Below are 22,643 nucleotides of genomic sequence, written 5' to 3'. Positions count from 1 at the left end.
TCTGCATGACATTGAACTGCTGCTAAAGGAGCCAGGATTGGCTAGGATGATTGCACCCCAGGCATACTAGATATTTCTCCAGTAGGTGTTTTTGGCAAGCCTAGGATACAAATTTTCAATGTGTGGGGCTGGCCAGCCCAGTTGCCATGGGGCACATTGTGTTTCTGCTACTGCCAATATTGAGAGTTCAGTTGGGTGAGCCCTCTGATGTATGAAGAGGGTATCAGGACCTCTGGACTCTTTTCTGTAAACCTATCCCAGCGATCAGGAATGAGATGTTCCAGGAACATCCTGGCATCATATTTATTCAAAATAGGGAGCAAGTTGGTCTGTGCTAATCTTGCTCTCATCATTGCAGTGAAAGAACTCGGGAGACTCAGCTCTTTGCACCGTGCAAGGTGCTTAGGATCAATGCGGAGGACTTAGTAGAGAAAAAACTGCTCATTGAAATTCCTGTAATTCCATTCCAGGGAGAAAAAGGAGAAGAGATGAGTTCCAGCAGCTCTTTCTACCTTGATCTGCTGCTCTCAGTTATTGGAGGATTGACTGTCCTCTGGCTCCTTCTGCAGGCTGTTTGGGGTTTGGTGTTTAGGTTGAGGATTTATGTGCTGTCTGAAGTGTGGAAAGGGGTCGACCTGGCCTGCTATGGACCTTGGGCAGGTGAGTGCTGGCATGCGATTGCTCTTCTCCTCACCTTCTGCTTGTACTAGAATGTCATTTCTGAAGGACAGGCAGGAGGATGTATCCTGAGTAGAATTGCAACAGATGCCCTTCATGATTAATCCATTTAAAAAATCTTTGATGAACTGAAAGATGCCCCCATTAAATGGGCTGCACATTTATTTTAATGTTGCTTATTATCAACATATTCACTTATAAAACCTGCAGACTTATGAGAGAATGCTTTGTTAAGATCAAATGTCTTCTTTACCGTCATGTTCAAGATAAATAAGTGTGGCTTTCCAAAAGCAATTGTTTTATTCCAAAACAAATTGCTTCAGATTTACTTAATGGATCAATTCCAACACATACAATTAATTGATGGAGGTTCTGATCTTGCATTCCGCAACCCTGGAGTAAGCCCCAATGAAAATGGCTTTGAGTAAATGTGCAAAGGATTGCATTGTTTCTTTCATAAGATTAGGGTTTTGGTGCCTGGGGGGCAGGTACAGCTGGACTTAAAAATGACTCGCTACTCAGGGTTTTTACATGAAAAGACTTGTACATACACGAGTCATGAAGACTCATCATTTTGGTCCTGCGATTCAGCTTTACTATTCTTTTTGCCTCTTTCACGTCACCCCGAAAGCCCATGTGGGCAATCTGGAAGCTAGCATTCAGAGGGTAGGTTGGATTCAGGAGGTGGGGGCTATGGAGTGCAGGGGGTTGAGGGAGGCTGCACAAGGCAGGAGAGAGGAACCCGAAGAAGGTGGGTCAGCCATGACACAGGGGTGGAGCGGGCTCCCTTGTCCATCCCTTGTCCATCTCGGAAAGAATGCACAATTGATTGGCCGAATGGATGGCCTGATTTTTTTCTCTGGACAAGAGAGGGGAGGAGGAGCCCAATGGATGGGGGAAAGGAAAATGCCTGGAGAGCCCAGAGGAGAGCAAAGCAGGGGGTGGTATTTCTTCATGATATTAGAGGAATGTTTTCCAAACTCATGGCTCATTTGAAGTGTAGGACTTTTGACACATCGCTGATGGCATTGGAATGGGAACATCTCACAAACTCCAACACCTCCGTTTGTTCTGTGGGATCGCACCTGACTTGCGGCTTGACTCACTTTTCGAAAAGACACTAGAGAGCAAGTCTCTACTGGTCTTATGTCAGTTTACCCCCTCCCACCTGGCCACCCACAGAGTCCTCAGTGAAACTCTCCTGGGTGACATTCCTCTTATTCAAAGCCTGTCCTTTTTGTCTCCTTTGTAGTGGTAACCGGAGCCACGGCGGGGATTGGAAAAGCCTACGCGCATGAGGTGAGTGGACTGTGATGTATGAAAGGCTCATAGAAGGGTCTTCTTGGCCATGCGCAGGTTCGCATACATTCAGGGAGTAAACAAAGTCGCATGTGCTCCACCTGCCTTCTGTCAGGAAAAGGAGCACAGCAGGCACATTTTCCACTTGGCACTTGGCCTTTGCTCACCTTTGCAGCTTTTTATCTCCTGACCTGAGTTTCCTTCTTGGCTTCCAGCTTGCCAAGAGGGGCCTCAACGTGGTTCTCATCAGCCGCTCCCTGGAAAAGCTGAAGCAGGTGGCTGCTGAAATTGGTAAGTGAGAAGCTGCACCTGGGAGGCGGAGGTGACTGGGCAAGCCGCTGGGTCCAGCTCTCAGAAATGGGACTCTTTCCAGAGCTCTGGGATCCTGAAAGAAAAGATTGCCAAAGTAATTACTGACACAGCAAGTTGGAGCCATGTTGAAGGTTGTTTGTTTTATGATGATAGATTGATAAGTATGCTGTTCTTTTGCTATCTCTTTGTTTTTTGTGATAGGAAGAGTGTGCATTATAAGGGGGGAGGGTGGTAGTGGGGGATGGGGAGGGCAGACCAGCACTGGGAGGGAGCATGGACAGCGGCACAGGCTCCCGTTTAATCCTATTCCCATTCCCAGGACTGATCCACCGACATGTGGCTGCTTGAACTTGAGCTACAGGTTTTGCTGGTGCAGATCCAAGTAGCCCTGAAGCATTCAATCTGTGCGTCCCACCTCCCTAGTGAGGCATGGCTAGCTTCCAGGGGTGTCACCAGGCATCTTGCGGAGAGAGGCTGCGCTGCTGTGCTTTGCTGTGCTCTGCTCCGCTCAGCTGCACGTGCTGCCTGCTGACTTGCTGCTTTTCTGCAGCTGTGAAGGAGGTGGGTGGGGCAGCATGAGGCTTGGAGGGCTTGTGAAACACGGCGGGGGAGGTGGGAGAGAAGGCTGGCTGGGCAGGCAGGCAGAGGTGCCGCATCTCATCATGGAGCAGTCTCCATGTGCGACCTTGCCCCAAGGACTACATTTCCCAGTGTGCCCCTCACCCTAGGCATCCTGGGATTGGGCAAGGCTGGAGGAGAGAAGAGTGCTGAGGTGCTGCATCTCATCAGCACAGGGCATGCTCCTGGCAGTCTTCAAAATAAGTACAGGCAGTGCAGTGCTTTCCTATGCTTGGGAAGGAAGGAGCCAGCCTGCTCCTAGTGGGGGGGGGGTGTCCAAATGCCCCAGCCTGCATCCCTCCATCTTTCCTGGGGGGAACAGGGGTGGCATCTGCATGTTGGGTGTATGTGTGTGAGCAGCCCCCATCTGCTTTGTGGTGAGTTGTAATCTTGCTGGGTGTGGCTGCAATCCTTTCCACACTTTCCTGGGAGTAGGCCCCATGGACTCAAATGGGGCTTACTTCTGAGTAGACCTACATAGGCTTGGGGTTTGTGTCAGCTTAACTCAGGATCCTCACCTTTCTCTTTTTCCTCCCCCTTCAAAAAAGAAAAAAAGCCACTCTTGATGGCTTTGTCTCCAAAAATTGATTAAAAATAAAAATCCCCATTCCTTTTCAGCCATTCCCTTTTTCCTCCTGCCTCCTTTTTTTTTTTTGGGGGGGGGGGTACTCTATTGGCTGCTATTGTAAGACAAAAGGTCGGGAAAGCTCCCAGCCCTGATGACATCCTGAGTGAAATCTTAATCAGCAACCCCTCTTGGTGGGCGGAACCCCTATCTAACCTTTTCACTTTAATTAATCAAACTGGTCTGTTTCCCAGATTCCTGGCTCTCCTCAACCCTTGTCCCTATCTTTAAGAAAGGTGACCCTTCCCACCCGGGCAATTACAGACCAATTAGCCTTCTTTCCTTTATAAGGAAGCTCTATTCCAAATTCCTATTCAACAGATTAGCATCTTGGGCCTTTTCCAAAGCCCTACCGGGTAAAGAACAAATTGGCTTTCGCCCAGGTGCGGCTACTGCTGATCACGCCTTCTTGCTTTCCTACTTGGCCGAGAAGTATTCGGTCCATCACGGTGCCAAACTCTTCGTGGCCTTTATAGACCTCCGCAGAGCGTTTGACTCTATTAACAGGGCTTTGCTGTGGAACAAACTGGCCAGCTGCGGGATAGATCCTGTCTTCTTTTTTTAATTCGTCGCCTCCATTCATCTAACTCCTGTAGGGTTCGCCTTAATGGCGTGGGTACTATAGCCAATAAAATTCCCATCAACCAAGGAGTTCGCCAAGGCTGTATGCTCGCTCCTCTCCTTTTTAATTTATTTCTGGCAGATTTACCCCCTTATTTATCTAGTTGTCAGAACTGCCCTCCCTTCCTCAATGGTGTCCCCCTTCCCAGCCTTCTTTATGCAGATGCTGCAGTCCTTTTGTCTGTTACTAGATCTGGCCTACGCCACCTATTATCCTCCTTCCAAAATTACTGTTTAACCAATGGTTTAATAATTAATTCTGAGAAAACCAAAATTTTGGTTTTTGCTAAGTCTTGGGTCCCGCTCCCCTGGAAGATAGGTAATCTCTCCTTTCAACAAGTTCAAACTTTTAAATACCTGGGGATTACCGTTCACTTTTGCCACAGCTGGCTCCCCCACAGGAAATCTGCTATTTCTTCATCCTTACTTCACCTAAATGCGATTGCCCGTTTTCACTACTCTAGTGGCAATCAGTACATTCCTGCTGCCCTTCACATATTTAGAACTAAAATTTTCTCCCAATTGTTGTATGGTGCCCCCATTTGGATAGAGGCTGCGAACCAAGATCTGGATGAAGTGGCAGCCTCTTTCCTCAGATGTATTCTGGGGGTCCCCAATTTAATTAGACTGTCTACTGTTATGCTCGAACTAGGGATCCACCTCCCTTCTACCATTGCGTGGTCCCTCACTTTCAAGTTCTGGCTCCGTTTACACTTAAGTATTCATTCTGAGTCCCTTTTAAAAGATCTATTAAAGGACTCTTGCCTTTCCAAGTGGTTCCAATTTATGGATTCCAAGCTTCTTTCATTAGACCTATCTCCTGAATCCCTTGCTGACATTGACCTCCACAGGGCCCACTCAATTAGTAAATCTAAACTTTGGGAATCTGAATTCAACCAACTCTCCTCCAATCTGAACCCCACCTGTTTTTGGCCTTCTCCCTTCACTTAGTCGCCCTGGTAACTACTTCAGGAAGCTGATCAACCCTGCCAAGAGGAGAGCGTTCATGCTTGCGAGATTCAACATCTTCCCCTCAGCTGTTCATTCTGGCAGATTTTCCAATATCCCACGCGACCACAGATTATGTCCTTTTTGCTTCCTAGAACCGGCCACAGTGGATCACATACTACTCTGCTGCCCGGCTCACCAATCTCTTTGAGACGCACATTTGAAACCCCTGCTGTCTTTTTTCCTGGGTACTTCCATTGATCCTTTACTTGTCCTCTCGAGTGACAATTCTGTAGCCACTACCAATGCAGTAGCAGAATTTCTTTCCGCTGTTGCCAAGTTAAAACTTCCACCCTGATTCTACTCCCTCCCTTGCTTCCCTCCCTTTTTCCCTTACCAGCTCTCTGTTGCGCTTTTCTCTATCGGCAACTTAGCCATTGTTCTGGCTACTGTTATTGCTATTTACTGTTTTAATGTCAATAAAGGTTATGGAAATGGATGGTAAGACAAAAGGCACAATCCTAGCTAGGGCTACTCAGAAGTAAGTCCTATTGTGTTCAATGGGACTTACTCCCAAGAAAGTGGGGTTAGGATTCCAACCAAACAGTCTCTCAGTTTGCATCAGTTTGCAATTAGCGGATACACACAAAACAAAGTCTTCCCCTCCCCCAGCAAATTCATCACTCCCCCCTCCCTTTCCAAAACCCTCCAGGTGTGCTGCTAACAAACTCAGGGCACAATCCTAAGCAGGTCTACTCAGAAGTAAGTCCTATTTTGTTCAATGGCTACAAGGATCAGGGGAGGCACGAGCTGGAAAAGTTTGAGAACCACTGAAGTAGTCCCATAGCGGCAGAGGCTGCTTACCTCAGGGCAAGGGAACAGGTGTCTCCTTACATCAGGGAGACTTCCAGCTGCCTTTCTTTCCATGCTGGATACAGTGGAGGCCGTACTGGTGCCACTGCATCTCGGCACAGAAAGTTAGTTAGGATTTGGCTGTTCTGCTTCAGAGACATAACCGGACAGGCCGTTCGGACCCCTGCAAGACTGGACACCTGCATGTGTCAGACAACTGCTCAGTGTTCCTAAGTCTGCCTGTTGGTCTAGTGACCTGTTCTGGCAAGGCAGTTCCAGCATCTTTTTGCCTTCACTTCCCAAAGTGTTGCAAGGTGTTGCAAGGTTCAAAAGCAAGACTCAGTAGGCAAGAGTGGTGATCGTCTGCAAGCTTTATTTCATTGCCAGCAACTGGCGGCTCAACTGGCAGCACCTGTCCAAAGCTTTGAGTGCTCTTTTCAATCTGAACCTGACCCTTTTATTACATTTTGGGTCCTTTGTTTGAGGCATATGAACTTTTCATTGGCTGGAGTTTGACATCATAGAGGGGGCTTTACTTTTCATAGGCTGGAGATAGTCTTAGACATTTGATTGGTGAGTTTCAAGTAACAAGTTACAAATAAGGCAAAACCACACATTTAAACATATACAATTCAAAGTTTTCAACAACCAGTAGAGTGTACTGTAACCTTATTTTTACTCAGAACTGGCCGTTTGGCAAATATTTGGACCTTTACTCTTGGCACACTGAAGGAATGACCTCCTATTTGTTACAAGGAGCCATCTGTGTTATCTTGTCTCACATTCTTTTCTCCTGTTCCCAGCAAACACTCTTGGGCTTTTTGCCAACTTTTAAGGAAGGTCCTTTGGACCTTCTTCTAACCTGTTTCTTGGTACCTTTTAAAGGATGTATAGTGGTATACTTTAATATACTTTAATACAGAACAAGCTAACCTTTCATTATTAGGAAAGATTTCTTGTAAGAAATCTTTCATTCACTTTTAGACAAATTACAGCTTTCCCTGTTAGCTTTAGCTCAAACAGGGACTTTCCCATGAATATTTCTGTTATCTCCTGCATAGCTAAGAAATCCTATTTCAACCTGCCAAAAGCTTAGTCAACGAATATTTTTCCCTGTATTACGAAGACTTCCCACCATAATGTTGCAAGTCCGTGTATTTAACCTTTCAGTTTTCTCACTTTCTGGTGCCAAATAAGAGCCTATATCTATCTTTGAGATGCAACTTACTTTGCCGTTATCGTAAGACTTTGTGACCTCAGCTAGAAAATACCTATCTATGCTTTTTTGTGAGGCTGACAATGATTTTAACCTGAAATGGCTTTTATACTTTACTGAACCTTTTTAATGAAATCAGACAATTAAAACTTCTTATAATAGCTCTATATATGTTGGTTACATCTTTTAGGGACAAAACTATTCAAAATATTTAAGAATAAGTAAAGGCAAGCAAACATAATGATTTCCTCTGGCATTTCTATGAATTTTGTGTGAATACCTACTATAATAACTCTCCTAGTATTTGTATACATATAGTAATATTGCCCTTAGCTCTAAGAAGCCTGAAAGAATAATGATTTTAAACTGCAAACTGCCTTTTGCTAAGTGTATTCATCTGTTCATTGTTAAAACAGTGCCTTCAATGTGCGTATTGTTCTCAACTATTATCTTTTGTTCTGCTGCCAAGCATTCTTGACATTCTGCCAATTTTAGCAAAGCTGTCAGCTTGCAATTTTCAAACAGAGACAGCAAAATGGCTTTTTGAGGCTTTTTTTAAATTTAAGCATGTGAGCATCCCCTATTAAGCTTTACTAATGGCATAGCATAAATGGCTGTCATTCTATACCCTCTATCAAGAGGAACAGCACGGCCGAAGCACCAGAGTCATCCAGATGGATTTCACCGAGGGATCGGAAAGCTATGAGCCGATTCGAGATGCTCTGCAGGGCCTGGAGATTGGCATTCTGGGTATATGCACCTTTTCCTATTTATACTTTTTATTAAGCTTTTTAATCTTGCGTCATGTACACTATGGGAGCAATCCTAACAGCACAATAGGCCAGCACAAGTCTGTTGTGCCAGCCCATGAGGGTAGCACACGTTAGCGCCTTCTCAGGAGTCGGCTGGGCTGGTGCTGGGATGCGTGCCAGCCCATGGAGGCTGCATCCTGCCTCCTCACCAACATGGGTAGGGAGGGTGGCATCAGCCAAGCTTGGCCAATGCACAGGTCTGGGGAGGGCGAAGAGGAGGCGGGAGGGAGGTGTTCTGGGATGGTGGGAGGGTGGGTGGAGGGCAGTCCTGGGGCAGGTGGGCGGGGAGCAGGAGGCAGGGCTGGGACCCAGCTGTTATGATGGATAACAACCCCGTTCCCTGGGCAGTGAGGAAGAGCTTGAAGCCGCTCCGTTCTCCTCAGACTTGTGCCACCGCCTGAGATGGGATTCTGGGTATACGCTCCTTTTTCCTATTTATACTTTTTATTAAGTTTTTAAATAATGCAACATGCACATTATGGGCACAATCCTAACAGCACAATAGGTGCTGAGGTGACACAAGTCCAAGGAGACCCACTGGGGCCGTGGTGGCTTACCTGGGAGTAAGGGGAAGAGTTTCCCCTTGCCTCCTGCTGAGCCACTTCTGACCCCAATCTTGCACTGAACTTGCCTGTTCCAATGCAAGATAGGAGTGAGCTGTAAGTCCAGCAAGCAGTGGAGAAATCACTGGAAGTCCCTCCCTCAGAGAGTCAGAGAATATCAAAATGGGGAGAGGGTCAATTTTTTGAAGATGGCTCTAGGTTTTCCATTAGAACTTGTTGTGGGTGCATCGGTCTGGTGGCCTCTAATTTCAACCCACTTTCCAGCCTGTTGTCTTGAAGTATGTGCCTGAGGTCTCTTTGTGCTCCTCTGCTTTGTTGCTGAGCGAAGGCGGAAGGGTGGTGGCTCTGACCCACTGGCCTTCTGTGTCTGTGTGACAACTCACCCTCTGCTCACTCTTTTTACAGTGAACAATGTTGGCATGAACGTTCCTCTGCCACTGCGTTTTCTAGACCTCCCTAACATTGACAAGGTGAGTTTGGTCTCAGCCAAAGACCGCCTGGCACCTCCCTGCCTGTCATCAGGTACCGCCATTTATGCAATCTCCCCTGCACACAGTTGGTGGCTCAGTGCATTGTGACATGTCGGCTGCCATCCCTGGGTTGCAATCAGCTGAGCGTGTGAAGTAGAAAGTACAGTGCTCGTTTGTGGCTCCCCTGTCCCCCACCCCATATTTCACAGGTCTCAAGCAGGCATGTAATGGGGCTCTTCTCAGGTTGAGTTGGAAAGTGCCCTTACATGCCCCCCCCCAACACTGGGCCTTTTTAATCACTGACCCGGAGCTGCTGGGCTCCCTTTCCTAGAGCAAATATGGTGTGGAATTCTAACCTTCTTGGAAACAATTTTCAGAGAGGTTGCCATTCTGTTGCTGCAAATAGGGCCACACATTAAGGGCGCAATCCTAACCGGCACTCATGCCGGCATAGGTGGCCCTGGAGGGCACAAACGTGCCGTAAACCACATTTGTGCCTCCATGAGTGGGAGCTAGGTCAGCGCATCCAGATGCGCCAATGTGCGGAGGGAGACAGAAGCCTCTGTTGCAGCTCCTGCACAGCCGCTTGTGTCAGCCTGAGCGCACCGACATAAGCGGCAAAGGTAGGTGTGGGGTGGCCTGGGGAGGGGGCGGGAGGGGGCGTTACTGGGTATGGGAAGGGCGGGCCCAGGGGCTGGCGCGTGGGGAGCCGGGAGCGGGGCTGGGAGCAGGACCAGGCGGTTATGCCGGATCCCAACCCCCGTCTCCGGGGCAAATAGAGCAACTTCAAGCTTCAAGCCACTCCGTTCTCCTTGGACTTGCGTCACCTCCAGAGGTGGCACAGGTCCAAGAAGACCCATAGGGGCGCGCAGCCCTTACCCAGGGGTAAGGGGAAGAGCTTCCCCTTGCCCCTGGCTGAGCCGCTGCTACCTGCAAACCCACATTGGATGCAGCGCAAGCCTCCTGGCTTGCCTGCTTCACTGCAGGTTTGGATTGCGCCCTAATTTGTGCACCTTAACCATGAACAGTACTATGGCTGCAATCTTATATATGCTCACCTGGGAGCAGGTTTGCTGTAGACATGCATAGAGGTTTACTGAAATCTGGTCCCCTCTGTCTTCCTGGCTTTTCAGGTGCTTCTTATTTTCAAGGAAGTTGACATTCTACTGCTTTTAGCCTTACTTTTCGTACCCTCCACCCACACACATCTTCCCTATTCCACTGTGGATTTCACTGATAGGATCAGATGAAATGGTCTGTAACCCACTGAGGCGTGTCCTGATTTAAACATCTTCAGCTCAGAGGTGCCACAGGACTCTTTGTTGCTTAATCTCCTTGACAAGAATCAGAGAAGGAGGGAGGAACCTTTCAGCACTTCCCGATCCCCTCCCGGACTGCCCTGCAACTTAAAAGGATGGTTTGCCTCCTGTCCCGAATGGTAGGAGTTTCCAGATAGGGCAGTTCTCAAGATGATTAGGAAACACACTCTGTGCTATCAGATCTGGCTTCTGGTCTTTGCCCTCATTTGGATGGGCAAACAGCTGCCTGTGATTGAAGAGGTGAGGCACTGGATGTGAGAGAACATAAGAACATAAGAACAGCCCCACTGGATCAGGCCATAGTCCAGCTTCCTGTATCTCACAGCGGCCCACCAAATGCCCCAGGGAGCACACCAGATAACAAGAGACCTCATCCTGGTGCCCTCCCTTGCATCTGGCCTTCTGACATAGCCCATTTCTAAAATCAGGAGGTTGCACATACACATCATGGCTTGTACCCCATAATGGCTTTTTCCTCCAGAAACTTGTCCAATCCCCTTGTAAAGGCATCCAGGTCAGATGCCATCACGCCATCCTGTGGCATGGAGTTCCACAGACTGACCACACGCTGAGTAAAGAAATATTTTCTTTTGTCTGTTCTAACTCTCCTAACACTCAATTTTAGTGGATGTCCCCTGGTTCTGGTGTTATGTGAGAGTGTAAAGAGCATCTCTCTATCCACTCTGTCCATCTCCTGCATATCTTTGTATGTCTCAATCATGTCTCCCCTCAGGCACCTCTTTTCTAGGCTGAAGAGGCCCAAATGCCCTAGCCTTTCCTCATAAGGAAGGTGCCCCAGCCCAGTAATCATCTTAGTTGCTCTCTTTTGCACCTTTTCCATTTCCACTATGTCTTTTTTGAGATGCGGCAACCAGAACTGGACACAATACTATAGGTGTGACCTTACCATGGATTTGTACAATGGCATTATATTAGCCATTTTGTTCTCAATACCTTTTCTAATGATCCCAAGAGACAAACAGGGAGAGGCTGTGACTGAGTGGAAGCTTCTTGTGCCTCTGTCTTGTCTTTGAAACATCCCTCTCTTGCATGGAGGAGCCAGTAAACGCCGTGACCAACGAAGCAGGTTGTTTTAAGGACACTATTCAAGTCTTCAAGACTCAGGCTCTACTTCTGTCAAATTCAGACTGTGGCCGCTCTTTCTCTCCACCTTTTACTAGCTGAAGTGTCCTGTGACGCTCCAAAGGATGTGGAGAGATGCCCAGGTGGTCTGGAAAGTCAAGGCCCCCTTGGTCTCTCATCAACTGCCAGAAGCTTTGTGACAAGACAACAACCAAGACAGTCACACTTCTTTTCCGTCTCTTACAGTATATACCTGCCTTGGTGAACTGCAATATACTTTCGACATTGAAGGTGGGTGATGTATGGATGGAAACGGGACATGGAAGGGGAAGGTGCTTGGGCCCCGTTTCCCATCACTGACTGTGTGTCACTGCTCTTGTTCTCCTAGATGACACAGATCATCCTTCCTCAGATGGTTGCCAGGTAGGCAAGGAGGGAATCTGCACCCCTCAGAACCTTCCTGTACAGTATTCCAGAATGACACCTGTGAGGGCTTCTGCTTCCTCCAAGGAAACTGGATTTTGATTGGGGTTGTCAACAGTATAGGAAAAAAGTATCATGAGCAGATGTGTGGACAGAACCCTCTGCCCCCAAAAAGAGGGACAAAGCTCATCTGTGGCAAATTTGCAGGAAAGAAAGGAACAGTAGTAATAAATAGCACAGAGATGGTTCTGGTCCCTGGAACATTGAACCCAAAATGGTTGGTTGGCCACATCACATAGTTGTGATAGAGAAGTACTGATGTAGCATACTTAGCTAGAAAGAGATATTTGCTTGTCTCCATTTGCTCTTTTCCAGTCCTTGGGGTCACAGTCTTTCTGGTGCCACAAGGGCTCTTTGATTGCTGTAAAGGCAATCCTTTACACTCTGGAACACTCTGGAATATTTTGGAGAATCCCGGTTTGCATTGGATTCCTTAGGGAAGGGCAGGTGTTGCTCTAACTCACCAGAATGACTCTCTCTGTAGGAAGAAGGGGATTGTCATAAACATATCTTCGATACTTGCCCGTCGTCCTATGCCCCTGCAAGAGATATATGCTGCATCCAAGGTGAGGAGCATGTACACCTCTGTAACCCTATACCTGAAGGTCCAGGCTTTCTTACTTCCATTGTCTCCCTCTACTTCATGACCTCCAAATAATCTGCTTTTCATATAATAAGTGGAACTTGCAGCTTGATCGTGCCCTTGTCAGTTGAGGTCTAACCATCTTTTGCAAATGTGGCTATGAGAATGGGAGCCAATGTCCTCACCCTAAGTGCCCGTGGAGTTATTTCCACCCTCAGACCTTGATTTTTCTGCTTCTGTTTCAGACACTTCTGGATCTTTTCGCGCGAGGGTTGGACCGAGAATACCGCTCCAAAGGCATCATTGTGCAGGTATTGTTGATTGAGCCTCTTGTTCTTATCCCAAGGAATCAAAGGACAGTCGGACTTGTGGCAATCACTCAACAGGGCTTGGCAAAATTCTCCCAGTTAAAAAATTACTTATTTTTTACTCCTTATTTCACTTTGTATATCGTGTGGTCAGGGGCTCAGTGATGACCTATCTCCTACAGCGCTATCCAGTCTTGTGCCGCAACAGGCAGACCAGGAGGCCTGTGCTGTATCCAGCATAAAATAGGGGCTCAAAGTGGCTCAGCCAGAGGCTAGGGGAAACTCTTCCCCTTACCCCCAGGTAAGCCACTGCAGCCCCTATGGGTCTCCTCAGTGGCATGTTCGAGGAGAGCGCTATGCTGCTCGGGAACAGGGTTTGGGATCCAGCATAACTGCCCGGTCCCAGCCCCAACTCCTGCTCCCCGCCCACCCGCCCCCAGGACCGCCCTCCCCCTGCCCTCCCCTGCCCTCCCCCTGCCACAGAATACCTCCCTCCCGCCTCCTTCCCACACACCCCAGAGCCATGCGTCGGCCAAGCTTGGCTGATGCGAGGCCCCTCCCCAAGTCGGCGCGGAGGTTGGCCAGTATGTGTCCGTGTGCCCAGCCAAAGCACGAGGAGGCGCAAACATGCTTTACGGCACATTTGCGCCGGCCCAACCCCAGGACAGGATTGCGCCCTTAGTTAAGCAACTTTAGTATCTGGAGGCAGGGCAGAGGAGAGGAGGAAGCAAGTTTGCTTTAATTACTAGTTCCCCATTATTATTATTATTTTATTTTATTTTTTATTATTTTATTAATTTGTACCCCGCCTTTTTGCCCAACGGGCATGCAAGGCGGCTAAAAAACAATTTAAAAAATACAACATGAAAAACAGTTAAAAACAGTTTACAATGATTAAAAAGCTAAAAACAAAACAAACCCCGTGAATTTTCATATAAAAAGCAAGAACGCCAGCCAGCCTGTCAACAATTAAAAGCTTTTTGAAATAAAAAGGTCTTCAGTCCACGCTGAAACGTTAGCAACGAGGGAGCAGTTCTCAGTTCTAAGGGGAGGGTATTCCACAGTTCGGGGGCCACCACCGAGAAGGCCCTCTTCCTGGCCGCCACCCCTCTCACATCTCTTAGTGGTGGCACAGTCAAAAGGGCCCCCCCAGAAGATCTAAGAGCACGGGCCGGATTGTAAGGAAGGAGGCGGTCCCTCAAATACCCCGGACCCGAGCCGTAATGGGCTTTAAAAGTCAAAACTAGCACCTTGAATTGGGCCCAGAACAGAACCGGCAACCAGTGTAGCGGCCAGAGCAACGGCTCAACAGAGTCAAACCGACGTGCCCCCGGCAACCACACGAGCAGCTGCGTTCTGTACAAGTTGTAATTTCCGGACCGTCTTCAAAGCCAGCCCCACGTAGAGCGCATTGCAATAATCTAATCTAGATGTCACTAGGGCATGGGTTACTGTGGCTAGGTCCGCGCAGCTCAGGTACGGTCACAGCTGGTGAATCAGCCGAAGCTGAGCAAAGGCTCCCCTGGCCACCGCCGCCACCTGGGACTCCAGGAGCAGCTGTGGATCCAGGAGAACCCCCAAGCTGCAGACCTGCTCCTTCAGAGGGAGTGCAACCCCATTCAGAGCAGGACGATAGTCCAGCACCCGAGCTGTAGATTTCCTAACCAAGAGCACCTCTGTCTTATCCAGATTTAATTTCAGCTTGTTTGCCCACATCCAGTCCCTAACCGCCTCCAGACAGCGATCCAGGACCCCAACCGCCTCCTCAGAATCAGGGGGAGATAAAGCTGGGTGTCATCAGCGTACTGGTGGCAACCCACTCCAAACCCCCGGATGACCTCTCCCAGCGGCTTCATGTAGATGTTAAAAAGCATGGGGGATAAGATGGAACCCTGCGGCACCCCAAACCTAAGAGGTCGGGGTGCCGAACAGGCATCCCCCAGCACCACCTTCTGGGATCTGTCAGCCAGGAAGGAGCGGAACCACTTCAAAACAGTGCCTCCAAGCCCCAACCCGGCCGGCCGGCCCAGAAGGACACCATAGTCAATGGTGTCGAATGCCACCGAGAGGTCCAGCAGGACTAACAGGGTTGCACTCCCCCTGTCCATTCCCTGGCGAAGGTCATCCACTAAGGCGACCAAGGCAGTCTCCGTCCCGAACCCCGGCCTGAAGCCAGATTGGAATGGGTCCAGATAATCCGTTTCCTCCTCCTGAAACTGGGACGCCACCACCCGCTCAATCACCTTGCCCAGGAATGGGATATTCGAGACCGGCTGAAAGTTATTTAAATTAGTGGGATCCAGGGAGGGCTTCTTCAGGAGGGGGTGAACCATTGCCTGCTTCAAGGCAGGCGGGAGCACCCCCTCCCTCAGAGATGAGTTCACCACCCTCTCCGTCCACTCGACCAGCCCTTCCCGGGCAGCCCTAATTAACCATGCTGGGCACGGGTCGAGCGGGCAAGCAGCAGGTCTCACACTCCAGAGAATCCTGTCCACAGGCTCTACAAGCTGAAAGGAATCCCAAATAGCAGGATAGACAGGTGCCCCAGGGACATCAGTAGACATGTCCACAGCGGCATCCAAGTCATGCCGAATCTGATCGACCTTCTCTGCAAAGTGTCTTGCAAACTCGTCACAGCGAGCTTCCGTGTGCTCCTCCCCACCAGTGGGGGGACCAGATGTAAAAGTCTACGGACCACACGAAAGAGCTCAACTGGACGGTTCTCTGCAGATGCAATTATCTTGTGCTAGTGTTGTTTTACCGTAAACAGAAGAGATGAAAATGATGAAGGGAAGGCGACAATTAATCCCCCCCTCCGCTATCTTTGCAATTATCAGAAGCTGCCTAACTAAGAGGCAGCCCATCACTAATTCCCCAGCGACTAAGATGATTACGGGGCTGGGGCACCTTCCTTATGAGGAAAGGCTATGGCGTTTGGGCCTCTTCAGCCTAGAAAAGAGACGCTTGAGGGGGGACATGATTGGGACATACAAAATTATGCAGGGAATGGACAGAGTGGATAGGGAGATGCTCTTTACACTCTCACATAATACCAGAACCAGGGGACATCCACTAAAATTGAGTGTTGGGCGGGTTAGGACAGACAAAAGAAAATATTTCTTTACTCAGCGTGTGGTCGGTCTGTGGAACTCCTTGCCACAGGATGTGGTGATGTCGACTGGCCTGGACGCCTTTAAAAGGGGATTGGACGTGTTTCTGGAGGAAAAATCCATTATGGGGTACAAGCCATGATGTGTATGCGCAACCTCCTGATTTTAGAAATGGGTTAAGTCAGAATGCCAGATGTAGGGGAGGGCACCAGGACGAGGTCTCTTGTTATCTGGTGTGCTCCCTGGGGCATTTGGTGGGCCGCTGTGAGATACAGGAAGCTGGACTAGATGGGCCTATGGCCTGATCCAGTGGGGCTGTTCTTATGTTCTTATGTTATGTTCTTATGTTCAGTGATTCGGAACTGGAAGCAACAAATGGGACAGTGTTTGCAAAGATGTACCATTCAACCAATGGTACAGTAACTTCTGAAAGCCTGGATTGGCATTTTGCCAGGCCATATCCATTGATTGGCAGTCAGAATATGAAGCCTCCAGATTGTCAAGGCCTGGGAAAAAAAGTACTTGGAGCCTAGATCTCCTGCCCAGAACCTTCTGCCGCTTGAACCTCAGGCTGCAGTTCCCAGCTCCTGTCCTGAGGAATCCTCAGCTGGAGAAGACAAGCCTGGATTCAGACATGGTCTCCCGCTGTAATGCTCCTTTCTTCCGCAGAGTGTGCTGCCCTCTGTTGTTGACAGCAATATAACTGCCAAGTATGCAGAATGGGGGAAGATACCAGCAGATGTGTTTGCACACAAGGCCTTGAATACTGTGGGGCTCACCAACAGGACCTCGGGCACCCCTATGCACAGCATTCAGGTATGTTCAGTGTGGGTTGCAAGGTAGATTAATGGACAGCAGCAAACCCTTGTTTGTTTTTTATCCTCTATGCCAGCAGTTTTCAAACTCTCTAGGGGAGTTTGAACTGCTCTAAGTCCTTGTGGGGGGTGGGGGAGAGGCAACGGGGGTGGGGAGAAGGCAGTGATGCAATCACCAGGATTGCGCCACTCAGGGGGGCTGCAGGCGCTTGGCTGTACTTACCGGAGCCTCCTGCAGGCTCCCGGGGGTGTGGGGAGCCCTGCGTGACCATCTGCAGGCTCCCTGAAGCTTTGAAAGTGAAAGTGGAATGACTGTGTCTGCCAGGGCAGCAGGGGAGGATAGCTTTCCCGATAGCAAAGTGGCACGGGAGCTTAGGAGACAGCACAAGAAGCAGGCGATCCTAAACAGAGCCAAAGAAGCAGCCACAGGCTTGTTTGTTGCAGAAGCATGTATTGGTGAAGGAGCAGGCAGATGAGTAGTCAGTCAAACGGTCCAGAAGTCAGGGATACAGCAGGTCACAGTCACGAGAAGGCAGTCCAAATCAGTACACAAACCAGCAGCACGGCACGCAGAAACTCCCCCACAACAACCCACACCCAGGAGTCTATACTTGCCCCATATATACTGGGGCCAGCCAATCAGAGTAGGGCGACCTCATAGTCACAAGACAGTCTTGAGACCCACTCTGATTGGCTGTCCAGTGGTGCATTGCACCATTCCTCCATTGCCTACATGACTCAGCACACATTTCTCCCCAAGTCACGTGACTCCCACCTGCAACAGGTGCAGCTGATTGCTAATCAGCCACATATACAGTGCAACTGTTCCTTTACATTGCACACCAGGCCTGGACATCAAGGCCCCTCCTGCCACATCCTAGCTTATAACAATTCAGGGCCTGGGATGCCAAAGGCCTGATTGCGCCCCACCTCCGCAAAACCAGAAGTGGTTTGTCCCCTGAGCAACGCGATCCTTAAGGGGCAGGGCCTTTGGGCGACGCCCCAGTTTGTAAACCCCTGCTCTATGCAAAAAATGTGAACACCAACATATTCTTGGTCTGCCTCTGGGGCAAAGTCCAAATGTTATTTAGTTGTGGGTAGTTTATTTCCCACCTCCACTTGTTTTTCATGTTACAAAATGCAATCGGAGAGTCTGCAGTTCGCCTCAGTAGGTGAGATATGGGGCTTGCAGAACTATTACCAGTTTGTGTGCCATTAATGCAGTAGTAGCTCTGCTGAGTCTCAGGCATACATTAGAGGGGAGCAGAAGCCGGTGAGCACATAAAGGAGAGTTCCTCCTATCAGTCTACCCAAGGCGGCTATCTCAGTTGGCCTCATGGATGGGCCGGCCCTGCTGATATTAGTTGGATTCCTCTCCGAGGGCCTTGGGAACTGCAGCTTGTGAGGATGCTGAGAATTCTGTAACAGAGAATTTGGCGCATCTGTGCCTCTGGCTTCCTCCCAGAACCAAGCGTTTCCTGGGGGGGAGGGAATAAATTTGAAGCCAGTTCTGGCTAATAAGGCTGCAGCCTCATTACATCCCCCAAACTCTACTCCTTAGTCGCCTTGGGTGCCCCCCAGGGAGAAAGGCAGATTGCAACTCCAATAAATAAATAATAATAAATACTCCTCTTGCTCAGAGAAAAGCCTCACTCAGCCTTGCTCAGCATTTTCCTTCTTTTTGTTTGCCTTTCAGTGGCTCCTGGCACGGACATTACTTCCCCAGTGGTTGCATTTTTCATCTGTCGGGATTGCTCTTACTTTCTTCTTCCACAAGATCATGATGAGGCAGGACTAGCCTTCCTTGCTGGAGATCCGTGAAGGGATGGGGCATGGCCCAATGCCCTGGCCCTAAAGCTTTGTTTGGGTCTTGTTCTCCTGCACACAGATGTTGATGAGATGTTTACCACTAAGTTTCCACTGCATATTTGGGAAGCTGCTTTCCCCCCACATGACCAATTCATTTCAGTCGAGAAAAGAAAGGGCCTTGATAGCTTTAACAGCCAGGGAACAGCTGCCCTAGTGGCCCCTGTGAACGCCAAGCGAGGAAAAGTCCCAAGCAGAACTGGACTTACTGGTTAACATGGAGCTATTTCTTTTCTTATTGCTAACTTAACACTGACCTTGTAAAAAGGGGATGTAGTCTAAGTGAATACTATGTGATCAGGCTTCTCTCAGGAGTGAAAGCCATCAGTATACAGGTATGCCCCCATATCCGCAGGGATTCTGTTCCGGAACCTACTGTGGATACCTGAATCCGTGGACAATACCGAATGCTCCTCACCCTCTAGAGGGAAGGGGTGCACGGGGAGGCAAGCACTGATCTAATTCGCATTTCAGTGAAACCACAGATACGGGATTCACGGATATGGCCCCCCATAGTAATCTTTACGGATAGCCATATCAAAGAAAGTGTCATCAGGGAAAGGGTTGTTGGCATCCTTCAGTCTCGGAAGACTATGGTATCGCACTCTGAATGGTGGTTCTGGAACAGAGTGTCCTCTCCAGTGTGTGAAGCCTGGATAAAGCAGATATGGAGGTTAGATTGTTTCCCATGCAGCAAATCCCCCCTCTGCACGTCGCTGAAATGGTCCAATGGAAAGGCAGAGGCCAATACGGTTGGTTCCAGCGGCGTCGCAGGAGTTGCCAGAACATGACTGTGTTCAGCCATGAACTGCCTCAGGGACTCGAGGTTGACTCCTGAACCCTTTTCCACACCTGGATGTAGCCACAAGGCAGTGGAGGTTTGGGATCAGAGTTTTCCTTCTCTCAGATGAGCTGCCTTCCCAGGCTAAGGAGTCCCATTTACCCGGTGGCTGTTTAGTCGCCTCTTACGACAAGTACAGCCAAACTGAGGGCCTATGCTTATCCCCAGCCCCCAGGGGATGGGAAAGGGTAAGAACATAAGAACAGCCCCACTGGATCAGGCCATAGGCCCATTTAGTCCAGCTTCCTGTATCTCACAGCAGCCCACCAAATGCCCCAGGGAGCACACCAGATAACAAGAGACCTGCATCCTGGTGCCCTCCCTTGCACTGGCATTCTGACATAGCCCATTTCTAAAATCAGGAGGCTGCACATACACATCATGGCTTGTAACCCATAATGGATTTTTCCTCCAGAAACTTGTCCATTTAAAGGAATCCAGGCCAGGTGCCATCACCACATCCTGCGGCAAGGAGTTCCACAGACCAACCACACACTGAGTAAATAAATATTTTCTTTTGTCTGTCATAACCCTCCCAACACGCAATTTGAGTGGATGTCCCCTGGTTCTGGTGTTATGTGAGAGTGAAAAGAGCATCTCTCTATCCACTCTGTCCATTCCCTGCATAATTTTGCATGTCTCAATCATGTCCCCCCTCAGGCGTCTCTTTTCTAGGCTGAAGAGGCCCAAACACCGTAGCCTTTCCTCATAAGGAAGGTGCCCCAGCTCAGTAATCATCTTAGTCGCTCTCTTTTGCATCTTTTCCATTTCCACTATGTCCTTTTTGAGATGTGGCGACTAGAACTGGACACAATACTCCAGGTGTGGCCTTACCATCGATTTGTACAATGGCATTATAATATTAGCCGTCCCGTTCTCAATACCTTTTCTAATGATCCCAAGCATAGAATTGGCCTTCTTCACTGCCGCCACCAAAGTGAAACAACTGGAAGCTGGTGGAAACTGATTTTTCATCTCGCGCTTACTTTCCGCTGATTTTGCCAAGTTGCTAAAGTATGATTGCACATCCGAAAAAACTGTAGAATGTAACACACTCTGTCTGTGCCAGGCAGAAGGTTGGTTTTTTGCTCTGCTGCCATGACTGCCTCTCGTTTTCAGTTGAATCTCTTTTTCTTTTCTTTATTGATGAATAACAAAATAAAAAAGATACTATCGTAAAATGCAATATTATGTATTTTTTTTAAACCTATAAAGGAAAAGGGGGGAAGAGTTGCTGTTGATGTTGATGCTGATTTAATTGATTGACTAAAATCTCCAACCCTCAGCTGGCTCAGGAAATGCACTTATTGGATGCTGCACTTATGGGCACAAGGTCTGGGCTTGCCTCGTTATCAGGTCTCTATTCTTGTTCTCACTCATTCTTCCTTCTCTTCTGTCTGTGCATTCATCATGTTGCCTCAGTGCTGAAATCCAACCCATCTCCATTCTGCTTCTGGAGCCTGGCTCCTTCACCAGATCTGTCTCCTGGGGTTGGTGTCCAGCTCTGACGGTGTCCCCAGCACACTTTCTAATACTTTGCAAGGATGGATGTGTGCACCTGGGGTCCCATGGCTTGTATGTGATGCAGTTGCCACCTCTTCCTGCACTGAAATGACCTTCATGCAGAAGCCATTGTCACAAAGGGGTCCTCAGATTGATACAGGCTAATGAAAGCCATAAGCCAAACACAAACAAATTAAAAGTTAAACAGAGCAAATCATTAGGAAGTTTAATAGGGAAAATGTTCAAATGTTTACAAAAATCCATTTTGCCCTCTCTCAGTCTCAAGCAGGCCAGAAACTGCAAATTGCAGGCAGGCTGTAAATCAGTCTCAAAGAATGTCTTTTGACAAACTGTCAAGGACATCAGATAAAGTGAATGCTTCATGGAAAAGGGAGTATAAGAAGCTGAAGTTTCCATCTCAGGCTAATTGCTAGTATGACAAATGATTTAAGCTTCTCTTGGAATCAAATTTACAGCCTTGTATATTCATTATACCGAAGCATCAGATAAAGCATTGTCTCTGAATAGGCAGCATGAGGGAGGGAAATTCCAGCCTCAGCCCTGCTTGGAAACAAATAGACAGATGAAGACACATGGAAAAAGGCTTTTTGGATTTTTTAAACTTATTATTCTATTAGTTCCCTTTAAATCAAAAATACAGTCTAGATATACATATGTGGAGCACTAAGAGCAGTATTTAAAGGGTACTAACCAGAGTTTCATGTCAAAGAGATCACAATGCTTGTTTACTTAATAGTTATTGCTTAAAGGTGTAAATTAATGTTAGTAGCAATGTATGGTAGTTTAAAGTGGATTTTTAGTTGTCAGAATAGTTAGATCAAAGCATGAAATACACAGAAAGGTGAAAGTCTTACTTAAAGCCACAAGTTTGAAAATTGTAATTCAGATGCAACCTTGGCAGAAGTAATCTGTCTCGCAGACAGTTCACAGATATGGAATATAGGAGCTGTATCCCTGTAATCTTGAAGAGGCAGATGTCTGGCAAAGTTAATTAAGAGAGTCTAACAAGGAGACTCTAAGAAAAGTTACTCCTCACAAGATAAGAACTCTGTATATCTCTGTAGATTCAGAGACAGATTTACAACTAAAAGTGAGATTAGATACAACATACAGAGAACTAGGAAGCAGGATGCGCCTGCACCAATTAATTAGGAAGCTGATATCTCTTGGCACCAAGAAAGGTTATACACAGGTTAGAAGCAGTTTTAATGAGGGAAAACTAGCAACATTAGATAAGACAGTTGACAGCCTTGGCAAAGACAGTAAATCTGTTGCCAATTAAAAGAGTACTCTGATAGAGAGATTTCTGGGACTTGATCTCTGGGTCAAATGGTAAGCAGACACAGACTCCTTTAAAAGCATATAGAAAGTTTATTTACATGCTATTTATAGATTAGGATGGATACAGGTTCGAAGTTACCCCATGGTGGATCAGTGGGTTTTCTCAGAGAACCACACCCAAAACTCCTTTACTTGTACTCTGTCACAAATAATTGACCCATGTGATATTGCATGTCATTTCCCTCTCCTTATTTGGCATACTGGTGCATGGTTCCAGCCCTAACTGGGAAGTCTATGAGCCATGTATGGAGAAGTTTCTGGCCTGCAACTTTGATTACATAAGACCCTGGAATGTTCCTTTTGAGAAAGCTATGACGCACATGTTTTTTCTCTGCAGGTCATCTTGACATAATGAC

At 48.0% G+C, this 22,643-nt stretch overlaps 1 protein-coding gene across 1 annotated transcript; it reads left to right on the top strand.

Moving 5' to 3' along the window:
* The first annotated feature begins 645 nt into the window (after positions 1-645).
* LOC136661063 (very-long-chain 3-oxoacyl-CoA reductase-like) lies at positions 646-22,639 on the top strand. Its single transcript, XM_066638085.1, has 11 exons — positions 646-660; positions 1,906-1,977; positions 2,193-2,268; positions 7,809-7,919; positions 8,950-9,014; positions 11,663-11,707; positions 11,805-11,839; positions 12,384-12,465; positions 12,728-12,793; positions 16,570-16,716; positions 22,625-22,639. Exons 1-11 carry the CDS (start codon positions 646-648, stop codon positions 22,637-22,639), a joined length of 729 nt encoding a protein of 242 aa, XP_066494182.1.
* Positions 22,640-22,643: the final 4 nt, after the last annotated feature.

This window comes from Tiliqua scincoides, chromosome 10 (genome assembly GCF_035046505.1).
Source record: "Tiliqua scincoides isolate rTilSci1 chromosome 10, rTilSci1.hap2, whole genome shotgun sequence".
In the NCBI taxonomy this organism is placed as follows: Eukaryota; Metazoa; Chordata; class Lepidosauria; order Squamata; family Scincidae; genus Tiliqua; species Tiliqua scincoides.
The sequence above is the reverse complement of the archived record's forward strand: the minus strand, read 5'-3'. Positions and strand labels throughout refer to the sequence as shown.

What these genes read in the sequence shown, in the direction of transcription:
- LOC136661063 (XM_066638085.1), top strand. An exon ending in GAAAAGCCTACGCGCATGAG is followed by an intron (nt 1,978 to 2,192) that starts GTGAGTGGACTG and finishes CTTGGCTTCCAG; the next exon opens with CTTGCCAAGAGGGGCCTCAA. An exon ending in AGATATATGCTGCATCCAAG is followed by an intron (nt 12,466 to 12,727) that starts GTGAGGAGCATG and finishes CTTCTGTTTCAG; the next exon opens with ACACTTCTGGATCTTTTCGC.